Source organism: Myotis daubentonii, chromosome X, assembly GCF_963259705.1.
Source record: "Myotis daubentonii chromosome X, mMyoDau2.1, whole genome shotgun sequence".
Classification (NCBI taxonomy): Eukaryota; Metazoa; Chordata; class Mammalia; order Chiroptera; family Vespertilionidae; genus Myotis; species Myotis daubentonii.
Genome location: NC_081861.1, coordinates 106,488,689 through 106,504,671, shown reverse-complemented (window position 1 = coordinate 106,504,671; position 15,983 = coordinate 106,488,689). Strand labels below are relative to the sequence as shown.

At 36.0% G+C, this 15,983-nt stretch overlaps 1 protein-coding gene across 3 annotated transcripts in view; it reads left to right on the top strand.

Moving 5' to 3' along the window:
* The window catches only part of RPS6KA6 (ribosomal protein S6 kinase A6), a 207,397-nt gene that overhangs the window by 46,663 nt on the left and 144,751 nt on the right, over positions 1 to 15,983 (top strand). For all 3 annotated transcript variants that reach the window (XM_059678455.1, XM_059678453.1, XM_059678454.1), the window contains exons 3-5: positions 2,693 to 2,806; positions 14,562 to 14,643; positions 15,605 to 15,685. In XM_059678455.1, the coding sequence (XP_059534438.1) occupies positions 2,693 to 2,806; positions 14,562 to 14,643; positions 15,605 to 15,685 (277 nt within the window). The remainder of the gene's footprint in view (positions 1 to 2,692; positions 2,807 to 14,561; positions 14,644 to 15,604; positions 15,686 to 15,983) is intronic.

Here is a 15,983-nt window from a genome sequence, read left to right as displayed (position 1 = left end):
GACATTTACAGAGCCTTTCATCTCAGAACATAAGATTATACATTCTTCTCCAGTGCACATGGAACACTCTCAAGGTTAGACCATATATTGGGTCAGTAAACTTGTCTCAACAAATTTAAGAAGATTGAAATCATAAAAAGCATGTTCTCAAAGCACAATGCTTTAACATTAGAAATCAGTGGCAAAAAGAAAGTAAAAAAACAAACAAATATGTGGGGATTATAGACCATACTACTAAAAAAAGAAAATGGTAGGGTCAAAGAAGAAATAAAAGGTGAAATCAAAATAGATTCTTCACTTAAAAAAAAAGACTTATTCAAAAGGGGAAAATCACTCTCCTAGCTATTTAAAAGGGCCAGTGAAATGCTATTTTGATATATGAAAAACATTCACACTCATCATTTTAGAGGTGATTTTTCATTTCTGACTGGTTCCTAATACTTTAAAGCTAAAATTTCTCTGCCTAGATGCCCCTCTTGAGAGAATGAATGTCTGTCTACCTATGTGACACAAGTAATTTTAGCTGTTTTGAAACATAGCTTACTTGAGACTAAACTCTTGCTCAATTTGGCCAGAGCCCCTATTGGTTTGTCCATTAATTAATGGGTAAATTTATTAATAACATTCTTGCCATCATGGCCACAATTAATATAATACAGATTGATAACATTTGTTCACAAAAACATACAGGTTTCAAATATACAAGTCAGTAAAACGTCATCTGCACACTGCATCTGCACCCATTGTCCCAAGCTAAGTTTCTTTCTGTACCCATTTGCTTGCCCTTTGCCCACCTCTACCCACTCCCCACCCCATGACTATCACCACACTGTTGTCTGTGTCTATGTGTTACATATATATATATTTTTTTCTTGCTTAATCTCTTCACTTATTTCACCTAGCTCCCCAACCCCATTCCCTCTGACAGCTGTCAGTCTGTTCTCTGTATCTATGAGTCTCCTTTTATTTTGTTTGTTTATTTTATTCATTAGATTCCACATATAACTGAAATCATGTGGTATTTGTCTATCTCTTCCTGGCTTAGTTCACTTAGCATAGTATCTCCAGGTTCATCCATGCTGATACCCCAATAACTTCTATTAAAAACATGGTACAGTATTGTGCAAAAGTAGTTTTATATCTGTATGTGAAACACAGAGTTTATTCTTGTATTATTATTTATTAATTATTGTATTAATTTCCTTATGGAAAAATTGTAACTTACTTTTGTCCCAACCCTGTAGTGGAAGGCTATTGAGACATGTAGGCATTGTGATAAATTAGTCATGTGACCTTAAACTCTAAATCTCAGTTTTCTCCTTTATACAGTGAGAATGTTGGATAATATATCTCAGCTCTTGTTTTGTGATATGTAATACATCTGAGGATTTTTTTTCTTCATCCTAGCTACTGTGTCTCTCTAGGGACTAGCATTGCAGCTCACTTGAGTGCAGTCTTCACAGATGAGTAGAGTCCTACATCAAAGAGAAGAAACACTCTCTGGGTAGTTTCCTTTCTGCTTTATCTAAGTGTTAGGAAATCTGGCATATAACTTATATATAACATTTTAATAAAAATAGGGTTATGGCCTGGAAACATTTGTTTGGGCTTTGCAGATTGTGTGTCTATGCCAGGTTCTTTTTTAATGATGTGACTAGTTTTACACAAATATTTATATATCACTGACTAATTAAAAGGGAATAGTGAAATACTATTCAAGAGAAGCTGGAGGTTCACATTTATTTCCCATGCTCCACAGTTTACAAAAATATATTTATCTCTTGACTTTCTTTGCATCCACCTCATGAGTCACATGATGGTGAGTGTCTTAAGACACTTTGTTTATATTTTCCTTGTACTTAGTTGGAAGGGAAAGTTGAAGCATAGATTTTATATGCTTTTTAAAAATTAAATCTTTATTGTTTAAAGTATTACATATGACCCCTTTTTCCCCCATTGCCCTCTCCCCCACCAGGCCTTGACCACCCTATTGTCCCAGAAATTTATGGCATTTTTATACACCAATAATGAACTCTCAGAAAGGGAAACTAAACAAACAACCCAATTTACTATTGCAACAAAATAGTTAAGATACTTAGGAATAAACTTAACCAAGGAGGCAAAAGACTTGTATTCGGGAAAAATACAGGATTTTGAAAAAAGAGATAGAGGAAGATATATGCAAGTGGAAGAATATACCGTGTACATGGATTGATAGAATCAACATCATTAAAATGGCCATACTACCAAAAAATCTGTAGATTCAATGCAATTCATATTAAAATACCAACAGCTTATTTCACAGACCTAGAACAAATATTCCAAAAATTTATATGGAATAGAAAAAGACCCCAAATAGCTGCAGTAATCTTGAGAAAGAATAATGAAGTTGGGGGGACACAATACCAGATATCAAGTTATACTACAAAACCACTGTACTCAAAGCAGCCTAGTACTGGCGCAAGAACAGGTATATGCTTTTATTTACATGAAATTATATAATGGGGCTGATGATAGTGATGAAGCTCTATGTGTTAGAAAACAGGGAATTGGGGATACCAGTAGCCCATAAAAGTCTATGTTAGATTGAAGGAGTTGGGTATTAAATTATTTCTGGTATGTCTCCTGACTCTAAGCTTATCAGAATATGTTGCAACTGGATATGAATATTATTTGTATTTTCTTTTTACAGGATGAAGGAGTTAAAGAAATTCCTATTACACATCATGTTAAGGAAGGATATGAGAAAGCAGACCCTGCACAGTTTGAGTTGCTCAAGGTTCTTGGTCAGGGATCCTTTGGAAAGGTAATGAATGCTGTTTTCCACATTTGCTTCTCTTCTAAACATTCAGCAAAAAAAGTGTACACATAGCTAGAAATCTGTTAAGTGTGTCTTTTCTAGATTTGTCAAAGGATGCACACAAAGATAACTTCCTAATTTTACTAACTTTATTTCTGTTGTATTTTTAGTCCCATTTATTTATACTTCCCATATAATAACAGTTTTCAAATGCTCTAGACTCACTCATTTTTCTAGGGCAAGATATATCATGGTATTTATTAGCTGCCTAAATCAAGGTAATTTAATTTTTCTTAAAAAAAAAGGTTGACGTTTTCCTGTTTACAGGCTAACATGATCACAACTTGCTCTCTACTGCTGACTTAATCTATATTCCTTAGCTCTATCATAGAAGTCAGAATGTATGTATCAATTCATGTATAAATGCATGAATTCATCTATCATCTCCTAAAGCAGTATGTGTGTAAAGTATAGCAAGGGTAGATACTAAGGGATATGTGAATTAAGTCAAAATCCTTCCTTTCAAGAATCTTATATTTTAAGAGAGAAATAAAAATTGAGAAAGATAATCTGTGAAACTCATTACTAAAATTGTTTATTGAATACTCGATGGCATATGATTTTTGGAAAAGAAATATGTAGGTCTGGTTCCTGACTTTTGTGCACCTAGCATCTAATACATGAAAATCATTGCATACATGCACTAACAGCCTTTAGGAAAACAACGACAACAACAATAATTTAAGGGAGAAAGATAATGAGAAATTCCTAATTTGAAAGTGTCTGAGATTTAATTTCAAAGAAAAAAAGTAAAGCCATTGAGCAGTGGTGATTTATCATATTCTGAAACATTTTAAAAGAAAGACATTGAACATTCAGCGTGTGCCTAAGAGTTGCAAAAGCAGTATTAGTGAATATAAAATAGACATTAATTGTCTTAAAATATCCCAATATATATGTGATATTAATATAACATTTAAAATATAGAGAAACATTTCCAGAACACAAAAAAGACAAATTAAGCTGGGTTGTAGTTTAGCAGTGAATTGGTACAAGAGATATGTGAAGACAAGGAAATAGGACTTGAATAGTTGTTCTGGCAAGAGTAAAACTAGAAAGAGCTTTTAATAGAGTGTGTGTGTGTGTGTGTGTGTGTGTGTGTGTGTGTGTGTCGGCGGGGGAGGGGGGGTGTTTATAGAATTGACCTGTAGAATAGGTATGTTCATTTTGCACAGTTTTATTTCATTTTTAAATATAATATTCATTTAATTATTTTGCATTACATATTTATGATATTAATTTTAGAAAACAGAGATAAAGTTCTTTCATATCCTGATTGTATAAGTGATTAAATATAAATTTAAATAAAATCATACCAGGCAAAAATTTCATGATTTCAAGTCATTATACTATACTAGAGGCCCGGTGCACAAAATTCGTGCACTTGGTGGGGGAGGGCCCCCTCAGCCCAGCCTGCACCCTCTCCAATCCAGGACCCCTCAAAGGATGTCCAACTGCCGGTTTAGGCCCAATCCCCGGGATCAGGCCTAAAACGACAATAAGACACCCCTCTCGCAATCCTGAACCTCTGGCTCCTAACCTCTCACCTACCTGAATGCCTGATAACCCCTAACTGCCCCCCCCACCGCCAGCCTGATTATCCCTAATTGCCTCCCTGCCGGCCTGATCACCCCTAACTGCCTCTGCCTGCAGGTCTGATCGCCCCCACCTGCCCCCCCCCACCAGCCTGGTTTCCCCCAACTGCCCCTCCTGCCAGTCTGGTTGCCCCACACAGCCTGCTGCTCAGTCACTTAGTAGCCCCTCACTAACCCCCCGCTGGTCTGGTTGCCCCACACAGCCTGCTGCTCAGTCATTTAGTAGCTCCTCACTAACCCCCCTGCTGGCCTGGTTGCCCCACACAGTCTGTTTGGTCACCTGTTTGGTTGTGATGATCACTTAGGCTTTTATATAAATAGACTAGTGGCCCAGTGCATGAAATTTGTGCACATTAAAAGGGAATTAATTAGCGGAAATATCTTAATATTGGTATTTGCCCTTTCTCTATAATAGAAGTGTGAGAGATGAAAGGAAATTAGTAAAATGTATATGAAAATAATATATAAATTTATAAACAGTAACAAAAGGATGCAACAACAAAGAGGCATGATATAAAAACAACAAAAACATGATAGGAAAACAACAAAAACATGATATAAAAACAACAGTGATGCAAACAATACTGATAAAGTGATTAAACTTATTCTAATATCTCCCTGTACACCACATTAAGAGTGAAAACACTTTCAGAGTGCTTGACTAATTTCCCTTGTGATGAAGTATTTAGAACTTTAACTTTAACGTCACATGCTCTTCGAGCTTGAGAGAAAGCAACATATAGCTGACCATGTGTGAAAACGGGTTCAGGTAGGAATATACCTACTCTGTTTAGAGCAGCGATTCTCAACCCTTTGGGGGTCGAATGACCCTTTCACAGGGGTCGCCTAAGACCATAGGAAAACACATATATAATTACATATTGTTTTTGTGATTAATCACTATGCTTTAATTATGTTCAATTTGTAACAATGAAATTGGGGGTCACCACAACATGAGGAACTGTATTAAAGGGTCGCGGCATTAGTAAGCTTGAGAACCACTGGTCTGGAGTTTGTCCTTGTGATTTATTAATAGTCATCGCAAATGCTGGCATCACAGGAAACTGTCATAGAATTAATTTAAATGGGAGGCCAGTGTTAGATGGGGACAAATCAATTCTTGGAACCAGAACAACCTCTCCCTCTGAAGATCCTGTTAATACTTCAGCTTCAATAATGTTAGGTCATAATCTTTTGATAATAAATCTAGTGCCATCACAAAGACCCCATTTACTATTAAGATTTCTCTATAGCATGGTGATTGCACCCACTTTCAATTTAACTTATGGCACATCATTCCCAAAGGAGTAATACTATTAAGAAATTCGATGGGAAAATTTTCATTTTCAGCATCATCTGTGGAATCAGTGAAAGAATCATCACTCAAATATGTGTGAAAATCTCCATCTAGTATATCCAAATTTCTTCATTTAATTTTTGAACATGCTCATTTTTTTGGACAAAAAATTGCATGTTTAGATATATTTTTAATGTTATTTATAGATATAGTATTTCCAAAGGTAGCTTCAATAATAGATCCATTACAAATCATTTCACAGGGGATTTCAATAATATCCATTCCTAAATGAAAACTGCTATCAAGTTTGCCATATCCAAGTTTTACTAACCATTCACTATAAGCAGAATCCTTTAATCTCATATCTGTTGTAAGAGACAACTTTCTGAAACATCCCCAAACATCACAGTACTTTAAACTCGTTTGTAGTATGGCCGATCGCATAGCATGTGGTACAATACTGAGACATTGTCGAAAATCCCCTCTGAGAAGGAGAACTTTCCCACCAAATACAACATTCAAATTCATAATTTCTCTTAGTAATCTGTCTATGGCATTTATAACATGACTAGATGTCACAGTGCATTCATCAATAATGAGAAGTTGGGCCTTTTTAATAGTTTAGCAACTTCACTGTTTATATTGAGTCTAGAAATTGAAGTTTCATTTAATGGAATTGATAATTTATATTGGGAATGAAAGGTTCTTACACTGAGAAGTAAATTTGCAGCAATTCATGTTGATGCTGTGGGTGAAACAGTACCACCATGACCTCTAATATAATGTATTAAAACTTTACAAAGATATGCCTCCATGCTCCGAGGGCTGTTTCCTGTCTTAAACCTCGCCCTCATGGGAAACAGCTCGGGAAGGGTGCAGCCCTTGGCAGGGTGACCCAGGACTCAGTGCATCCATGCTCTGAAGGCAGATTCCTGCCTGAAACCTCGCCCTCAGGGGAAACAGCTGGGGGAGGGCGCAGCTGTTGCCAAGGCTGCTGGGAGCCGGTCCATCCTTGCTGCTTGACACAGTCGCTGCAGGGAAGAAACATCTGCACAGCATATGTTTCAAGGGACCTGGCGTATATGGCATACTGTTCTTAATATGTTTGCTCACCTTCTTGGCGCTATGTGTTTTAACCAAGGTCACCTCTCCGAGAAAGGTTGTTTTCCCAGGTAGAGATTTTCCCCTGAAGTTAGGGAGGGAATAAAACCCCTTAACTAAGTGCCAGGCAGGTAGTTAATCACTTTAACTATAAACAATGATGCTTAAGCTACATAATCGTTACTCCCTGGAATTGAGATAAGAAACGCCCTAACCTTTGAAATAGAGATTGATAGGATTGGAATCAACTGGTATAAATACAGATGTAACAAGACAACAGACACAGAACCTAGCGACAGAACCTAGCGAGAGAACATGGCAAAAGATCCTGGACAGAACCTGCTACAGAACTTGGCTGGAGAACCTAAACAGAACCTGGCTGGAGAACCTGGAGAACCTGGCTGGAGAACCTAGTGAGAGAACCGAACCAGAACTTCGCTGGAGATCCTGACCAGAACTTGGCTAGAGATCCTGGCTAGGCTGCTGATCAACTGAATGCTGTCTCTGTGTCATTCCTTCTTCACCAACTCCGTTCACACCTTTGGGGAACCCTTGGACCTGCTGGGGTTGGACCCTGGCACAAGGTGGCCCCTGCAGGACTGCTTCCTTCCGGTTGGTCGAGCCTCGGACATGATGCGTTACACCCAGGGTTTTTATATAAATAGATTGTTTTGTCATTTGATGTATATGTTTATTTATATGTGTACTTATATCCAGCTTTTTTTCCAGAAAGCATTTAACAATTTCATAGATGAATTGTAAAAACATAAAATTAACATAAGTAGAAGAGATGATGGAATCCAAAAAGTAGAGGAGGAGATATTAGGTGAAGCCAGGAATGTGTTCTGTTGTTCATAAATGCATGGCATAAGGGCCTACACATCTAGAAGTGGGACAAAAATGAAGATTTAAATTTTCTGGCAACCATTATAAAGAAGCTGATAAATTTAATTATATGATTATTTGACAGTATCTTCAACGTAGAAACAGATCAAACAGACCAGAGAAGTTTTTCTCATGGCCTTTGTAAAAGAGAATGCAGTATAGCATAATGAAATGTCTTATAGCATCTTCACATTAAATATAGCAGCATGCTGACAAATTCTCAATGTAATTATGAAATTCAGGAAACACTCAGCTTTGTATGTGCAGGAACTTTGCTTTAACAAGAATATCATAGAAGACTTTTTAAAATCCCTAATACTAAAATACTGAATTGTGATATTTACACAGTTCATCAACCAAAGAAATATAAAGGTAGTAGCTTATTTTTTTCTTCCTAGCATGTGAACATGTTTTCTTGTCAGTATTGCATCATTTGTGTAGGCATTATGTGGGTGTGACTTGTTATATGCTGAACCTATTTAGGAATTTGGCCAAGGCTATGAATCAGAACAGTGTGGGAGCAATTCCAAGAAATTTTGGGATTCAGCCTTAAGTTTTTATGCAAAAGTTCATTGTTAAAATGCAGAAAAAGGAATTTTAGACTATACAAAGCTTTGAAACATTAAATATCTTTATAGTCCATTTAATAGGGGAAAACCCTACTATAGTCAGTTGTACAATTGTACTTTAAAGAAGCACACATTATCATTATGAAATATGAATATAAAATTCTGTACTAAACACACCAACTATAATGCATTAGTTATCATTAATGTATGGATTGAAATGTAGTATAACAAATAATTTACATTAATTATTTTAAAACACAATCAAATTATGCACATGAATACATGTTTGAAATTTTCAGATTAGCCTTTACTTAACAGAGCATATATATATATATATATATATATATATATATATATATATATATATAGCATACATTTTAACATCTGTGGATTATAATATTTTTTGCTTTTATTGGTAGTAAAGCCTTCAACTATAGGACTCAAAATGAATTTTTGAGAATATTAAACCCTTGTCTTATGAAGTAATTGATTGACTATCCAAAACTAGTTTTTTTTTTAAAAAAAAATACATATTTACATCTTAAAATTCCTTGCAGTTGGTCCTTTGTCTTTAATCAATGTTAAATCTGGATGATTTTTCAATTCTCTTTAACAAACACTAATTAATTCTTAATGGAAAGTATAAAAGTCCCTATCACCAAGAGAAAAATACATTGGAGTAACTCACTCACTTATTGGTCTTTTGGACAGTTTATAATAATTGGATTAGAATGAATGAAAATAAACCTCTGTGGACAGGATAGGTATATATTTTGGATTCAGTAGTTTGAAGCTGAACTAACTTCTGTATTTGATTATGGGGAAGAGAGCTGAGTGACAACTTTTCTTTTGCTAAGAACGTCACCCATAAGACCTGCAAAGAACAAATCAAAAAGTTAAATCTCTAGGCTGTGAATGATGGCTTCTATTATATGCCATATTGGAATACCAGTGAGTGTTAGAAGAGCTAGGGGAAAAACAGTTGTTTTATACAAGTGTCTTCTTGAAAGTCTGGGCTATCTTTTTCTGTCTTCCTTCACTGCCTCTTTTTGCCTTCTATACTCCATTCTTTTCAACCCTACTAGAGGCTGTGTTCTACAAAAGTGGTGCTCAGTGTCGTCTACCACTGGGTATCTTTAGATGCCTTCAGATGTCCTCAGGGCAAAAGTATCTATAATTATAGAAGCATAATATGCAAATCAACCAAATGGCCAAACAGCGGAACAACCATCTGGATGCCCTTCCAGACGACCTTCTGGACAAAGCCAGGGCTGTGAGGGCCAAGGCAGCCGGGGCTGCAAGGGCACAGGCATCTGTGTCTGCGAAGGCCTACTCTTGCATGAATTTTGTGCATCGGACCTCTAGTTTTATAATAATACTCAAATATTATTTGTAAAACTTCTTCCACCTTGGCACAATAAAGCAGTGACACCAAACCATGTCAGAAGTCATTGTATTCTTCATACTCTTTCAGCTTTAAAAAAATATGCAAGTTTTACTTAAGAATGCCTTTGGTGAGGTGTTAGCAATCATTAAATTTATCAAATATCAATAATTGAGTACACCTCTTTTTAATATTGTGTGATGAAATGGGAAGTACACATATGGCACTTACTTGCATACCAAAAGATGATGGCTGCGTCAAGAGAGCGCTTGTGTGATTTTTTTTTTTTTTTTTTTTTTTTTAGTTTTGAGCTGAACTAGCTTCTTTTTAAAATGAAACATTTTTACTTGACAGAATGATGAACAAACTATGATTCCTTAAAATTGGGCATCTGCTAGTGATTTATCAAAAATGAAATGGAGTAAGCCTGTATTTCATGGGAAACAACTGACAAAATTTTTTGAGTTTGGAAGCAATAAATTAGAATTGTAGAAAATTTTAATTTGCTATAATAAGCTTGGTATCTTCTTAATACAATATATTTTTTCTGTTGAGATTACTGTTAACATTTGGAAGATCTGCAAAACTCACATATTTTCAAATTAGGCATGAGTACGAATCCATTTAAATTGTAAGGTAGATCAGTGGGTTATTACTTGACAGAATTTGGACAATTACTAGTATTTGATATGGCTTCAGATTCTCCATTGCACTAATCTTTAAGAAACTGCCACTTGTCAAATTATTGTTTCAAGGAAAAATAACCAAAACTATATGAACAGGATATTAAAATATTCCCTTTTCCAAATACATATCTGTGTGAGGTCTGAGTTTTCTTGATATACTTCAAGCAAAACAACTTAATTGCAACAGATTGAATGTAGAAGCAGATATGATAATCCAACTTGTCTTCTGCTAAGCCTGATATTAGAGTCTTGTGAAAATATAAATCAGTGTCACTTTTTCAGTTTTTTGAAAAATATAGCTGTCTTTTATAAAATATTTATATTCACATGTAACAGATTTATTATCCTTAATGAATCAATAAGTAATTTTTTTCTGTTTTAATTTTCAATACGATATATATCAATAGATATAACTCACAAAAACAAAGTCTCTTTGAATTATTCAATAATTTTTAAAACTGTTAAGGATTCCAGAGAACAAAAAAAATTGAGAACTGCTTTCCTGGAAGAATTTGTTAAAGATAGTTCCACTTGTGGTGGAATCATACTCACAAAATGACTCGACTCCTTTGTTTTCATCCTTTTTGTCACGTAATATTGATTAGAAAAAAAGGGAACTGTTTTGTTATCTTCATTTATTTGCCCTTGTCAGTAAAATTGAGTGAAATCTTTGAGTCTGGTTATTAGAGTTAATGCCATTTGCTTAGCTTTGAAGGTGTGTGTTTGTGTGTGTGTGTGTGTGTGTTGGCAATCCTTTAATCTACTGCTTAAAAAATTGATAAAGACTGCCCCTTTAATCAGCTATACTAATAATATAAAATCCCATTTGTTTCCCAACAACTGCAAACTTGGAGAAAAAAGAAACAGATGAGAAAATATGCATCTGGGGTCTGAGCTTCTTGAACTTGATCAATAAGTGTTATATGACATTGAGAACACCATGATAATGTAGTTCGTGTGTGCCTTCTGTATAACCCAGGTTGAATGATATTATTTTGCAATTAAACAGTGAGACTTAGCACTGTTCATTTATAAGAAATTATTTTTATTGCTTCTATTTTATAAAAATCAGTGAGGGCAGACTATATGTATGTTAAAGTTAACACTCTTTGCCAAATGATTACCATTTTTATCAGTAAAAATTATGGACTTTTAAGAATATCCTTTTCAAGATCAAATCCAGTAAAAATAACTCCTTGGAATGAAGTCACCATAATCTTTTGTGGAAAGATACACACTTTCTCAGGGTTCTATGTTGTTTGGGGGAAATCATGTTGAAGTTCAGGCTAGATTTTAGACAAGGAAGTAAGAGATGGTAACAGTTTTAATTTGTTAGCTTTTTGAATACAAAAATATTTATGGTGATAATGCAAACATTTTTTTTTAATTTGGTTAAACTCCTAAACTCTTTTTAGTGCAAAGATAGTTTTATGTTTCAAAAAACCAACCCTTTGTTAGCGTGTGGATTCTCTTGAATAGTCTCCTCCAATGTGGCATGAACTCTTCGTTACTGGTTCACTATGTGACATGTTAAAAATCTGAGAGTTAAGCATTTAGAAACTTTCACAGAAATTTAACAGAGTAATTTTATGTGTGGAATCTATTAGTTTAAAATGGGATTATATTTTGTATGACATTTAAGTTTTCTATATATTTCATAAAAGTACGATCCACAGTGGGTTGGAGGAAAGGGAAAAAAATACTGATTTATCTACACAGAAAGTATGAGAAGCATCACCCTGCATGACTATGAAAATGCTAAACCTTAAATGGTCCTTGAGTTTAGGTCTGAAATAAAATCCTTACTTTCAGGATAGAAGAAAGCAGAAATTCCATGAAGTGAAAAACCTCCCCTCAACCCTGATTTGGCTGATATATAATCCTATATAATAAAGCGATAATATGCAAATTAACCCTCACACCCTCACACCCTCACAAGATGGCTGCCTAGGAAGCAGAGCTTTTGATGCTGACTGGCTTAGAAACCAACCAATCAGAACCTAATCTGGGTGAACTGTGAAGGCAGTATCTAATGTGGGGCTGAGGAGGGGTTTTAAGGGCAACAGCTGTTTGGTGTAAGGTGTAAGAAAGCGGTTCAATTTTTTAATGACTGGTTTGCCAGTATAGTGCATATGGCTGGCTATCAGTCCAGATAGAGGGATTATGTATTTTTGTCTGCCAAGAGCATCTCCTCCTGCTGAAAAAGGCTTCTCTCCCCCATCCTATCCTATATACTGTATCTATATCTATACTAATAAAAGGGTAATATGCTAATTAGACTGGCTCAATGGGCCATCTTCCAGACATCTGACTTTCTTCCAAACAAAGCCATGGTGGTGGGGGCTGAGGCAAAGCAGTTAGGGGTGATCAGGCTGGCAGGGAGGAGCATTTAGGAGCGATCAGGCAGGCAGAGGCAGTTAGGGGCAATCAGGCTGGCAGGGGAAGGCAGTTAGGGGCGATCAGGCAGGCAGAGGCAGTTAGGGGCGATCTGGCAGGAAGGCAGGGGGGTTAGGGGTGATGAGGCAGGCAGAAGGGTTAGGGGCAATCAGGCTGGCAGGGGAAGGCAATTAGGGGCAATCAGGCAGGCAGAGGCAGTTAGGGGCAATCAGGCTGGCAGGGGAAGGCAGTTAGGGGCAATCAGGCAGGCAGAGGCAGTTAGGGGCGATCAGGCAGGAAGGCAGAGAGGTTAGGGGTGATCAGGCTGGCAGGGGAGGGCAGTTGGGGGTAAGATTAGGCCGGCAGGGGAGAGCAGTTGGGGGTGAGATCAGGCCAGCAGGAAAGGGCAATTGGGGGTGAGATAAGACTGGTGGAGGGAAGTTAGGGGCCATCAGGCAGGCAGAGGCAGTTAGGGGTGATCAGGCCAGCAAGGGAGAGCAGTTAGGGGCAATCAGGCAGGCAGAGGAAGTTAGGGGCAATCAGACCAGCAGGGGAGGGCAGTTAGGGGCGATCAGGCAGGCAGGCAGAGGCAATCAGGCAGGCAGGCAGAGAGGTTAGGGGTGATCAGGCAGGCAGGCAGAGGAGTTAGAGGCGATCAGGCAGGCAGAGAGGTTAGGGGCAATCAGGCAGGCAGAGGGGTTAGGGGCAATAAAGCAGTCAGGCGGAGGCAGTTAGGGGTGATCAGGCAGGCAGGCAGGTGAGCAGTTAGGAGCCAGCAGTCTCAGAGAGATTTCCGACTGCTGGTTTAGGCCTGATCCCACAGTTGGCAGTCAGACATCCCCTAAGGGGTCCCCGATTGGAGAGGGTGCAGACTGGGCTTAGGGAACACACACACCCCTCCCCGTGCATGAATTTTTTGCACCAGACCACTAGTTACAAATAAAAGATCTGCCATAAAAGGTTTTGACCTGTACCTTGGGAAATAGGCAAGACAAAAATTACTCAACATCTCTCACATCTGCAATTTTATGTCAACAAATTAGTTACTTGATCACATTTTCAATTTAAGCAGCACTTAAATAGAACATGCTAGAATTGGAGATGGCATGTTGAGACAGTAAGCAGGTTTTGCTAATTATATTTTAAAGCTGAATTTTACTAATAACACTTATAAAACTGAAATCTATTTACATTTATCTTTATAACTGGCTTTTCTAAATTTAGCTTTTAATGAGTCATAATGTTAGTTTACAAATATGATATATTATTTAAGCTTGATTGGCAACTTTAAAGAGTTTAACTTTCATTTGTTTATTGAGGTAATTTGCCATCATGATTCTTTTACCAGGCACACAGATAAGAATTGCACCTGATTTCTTATTAGAAATTAAAATTCCTGGTAACTTCTAAAATGGACCAATAAGGAAGTAGAAATGAAGGTATTAAATTAATAGTCATCACATAGGTTGCTCTTTATTAAGGTAACAGAAAGGATCTTGGGTCTTAAAAGGAGCTCCATTAGCTCAAATTGTTTTGATATTTTTGCTGTCTTTTACATAAAAACTTCTCAAAGTCCATAACCATAACCATATCACATATTCTTTAAATTTTCTTTTCACAGTAGTGTGTATGAGAGCGTGATTTACTAAATGAATGAAAGTGAGAAAGTATTAAGTAAGAACATATAATTTATAGGAATGTTATCTTTATGAAATAATAAATGCAAGGGCATATTAGTATGCTAATGTGTATGTATAGCAAAAATTGCTTGAAAGTTAATTTTACTTTTTTTTTCATTCCCCTATTAGGTTTTTCTTGTTAGAAAGAAGACGGGCCCTGATGCTGGGCAACTCTATGCAATGAAGGTGTTAAAAAAAGCTTCTTTGAAAGGTAGAAAATTAGAAAGCTTATTTAAAAAGAATTTGGTAAAGCTCATTTTAAGAAATATGCTGTGTAGTGCTTGTATAAGTTGAGTAGATTTAGTTTTCTTTTTTATTTTTTTAATTAAACTTATTGGGGTGACATTGGTTAATAATTTTTTATAGGTTTCAAGTATACATTTCTATGATACATCATCTTCATATTGCATTGTGTGCCTACCACCCAAAATCAGATTTTCTTCAGTTACCATGTATTCGACCCCATTTCCCTTCCATTTTCCTTTACTACTCCCTTACGCCCGTCCCTCTGATAGTTAACATACTGTTGTCTATGTCTATGCGTTTTTGTTTCTTTGTTTTTCTCATTTGTTAATCTGTTAATTTTAGTTTTCCATCCCACCTATGATTGAAATCATATGGTTCTTGACTTTTTTGTCTTAGTTTTTTTAATTTAGCAGTAATTTATATTTCTAGGTTTGATATTTGTATATATCTTAATTTAGTGAGAGTATACCATGATAAAAATGTAATGGCATAAAAAGTAACACATTTCATAAAAAGAACTTATTTTATTAAACTATATTCTTTTATTTATTTTCTGTTCCATCTGTGTTGCTATTACATATTGAGAAAGCACAACTGCCTGCATACACTTACATACACCATCTTCTAGGCTCTGATCAGAAAGCACCATGCTCAGTTTTAATCTATAAACTCATTTGAAAAATTAAGAACTAATACATAAAAATGTATATTAACCAAATACCTATTTATGTCACTTAAACTCACCTTGAGATGTAAACTGAATTTATTTGCTTTCTGAGTATATGGTAATTACTGTTTAGACATATATAGACTGCAAATTTAGGAACTTATAAAGTTATGTTTTATATTTTTACATTTTTGTTTGATGGAATTTCTATGGAAATTATTTACAATAGTAATATATTCTAACTATCTGTAATTTTTAGTTCGAGACAGAGTTCGCACAAAGATGGAGAGGGATATACTGGTGGAAGTAAATCATCCATTTATTGTCAAGTTGCATTATGGTATGTAATCTGTAGAAAGCCCTAGATATAATTATTTTAAGTTGTATGCATTATTATATAAAGGAGTTAGATATCTTACATGAATGCTCTCTTCTGTGTTTTGATATTCTATGATGCTCTTACTATGAAATTGAAGTGCATGTAGACAAAAATTTACTATATGAGACTTTACAACACTTGTGACAATTCAATTTGGTTTATACACAGTGTAATATTTCTCTAGTTATCATCCAAAATTCCCTACAGACAATGCTTTTATCTACCCTAGGTGTTAGCCTCAGCCTAGCAACTGGGGCTG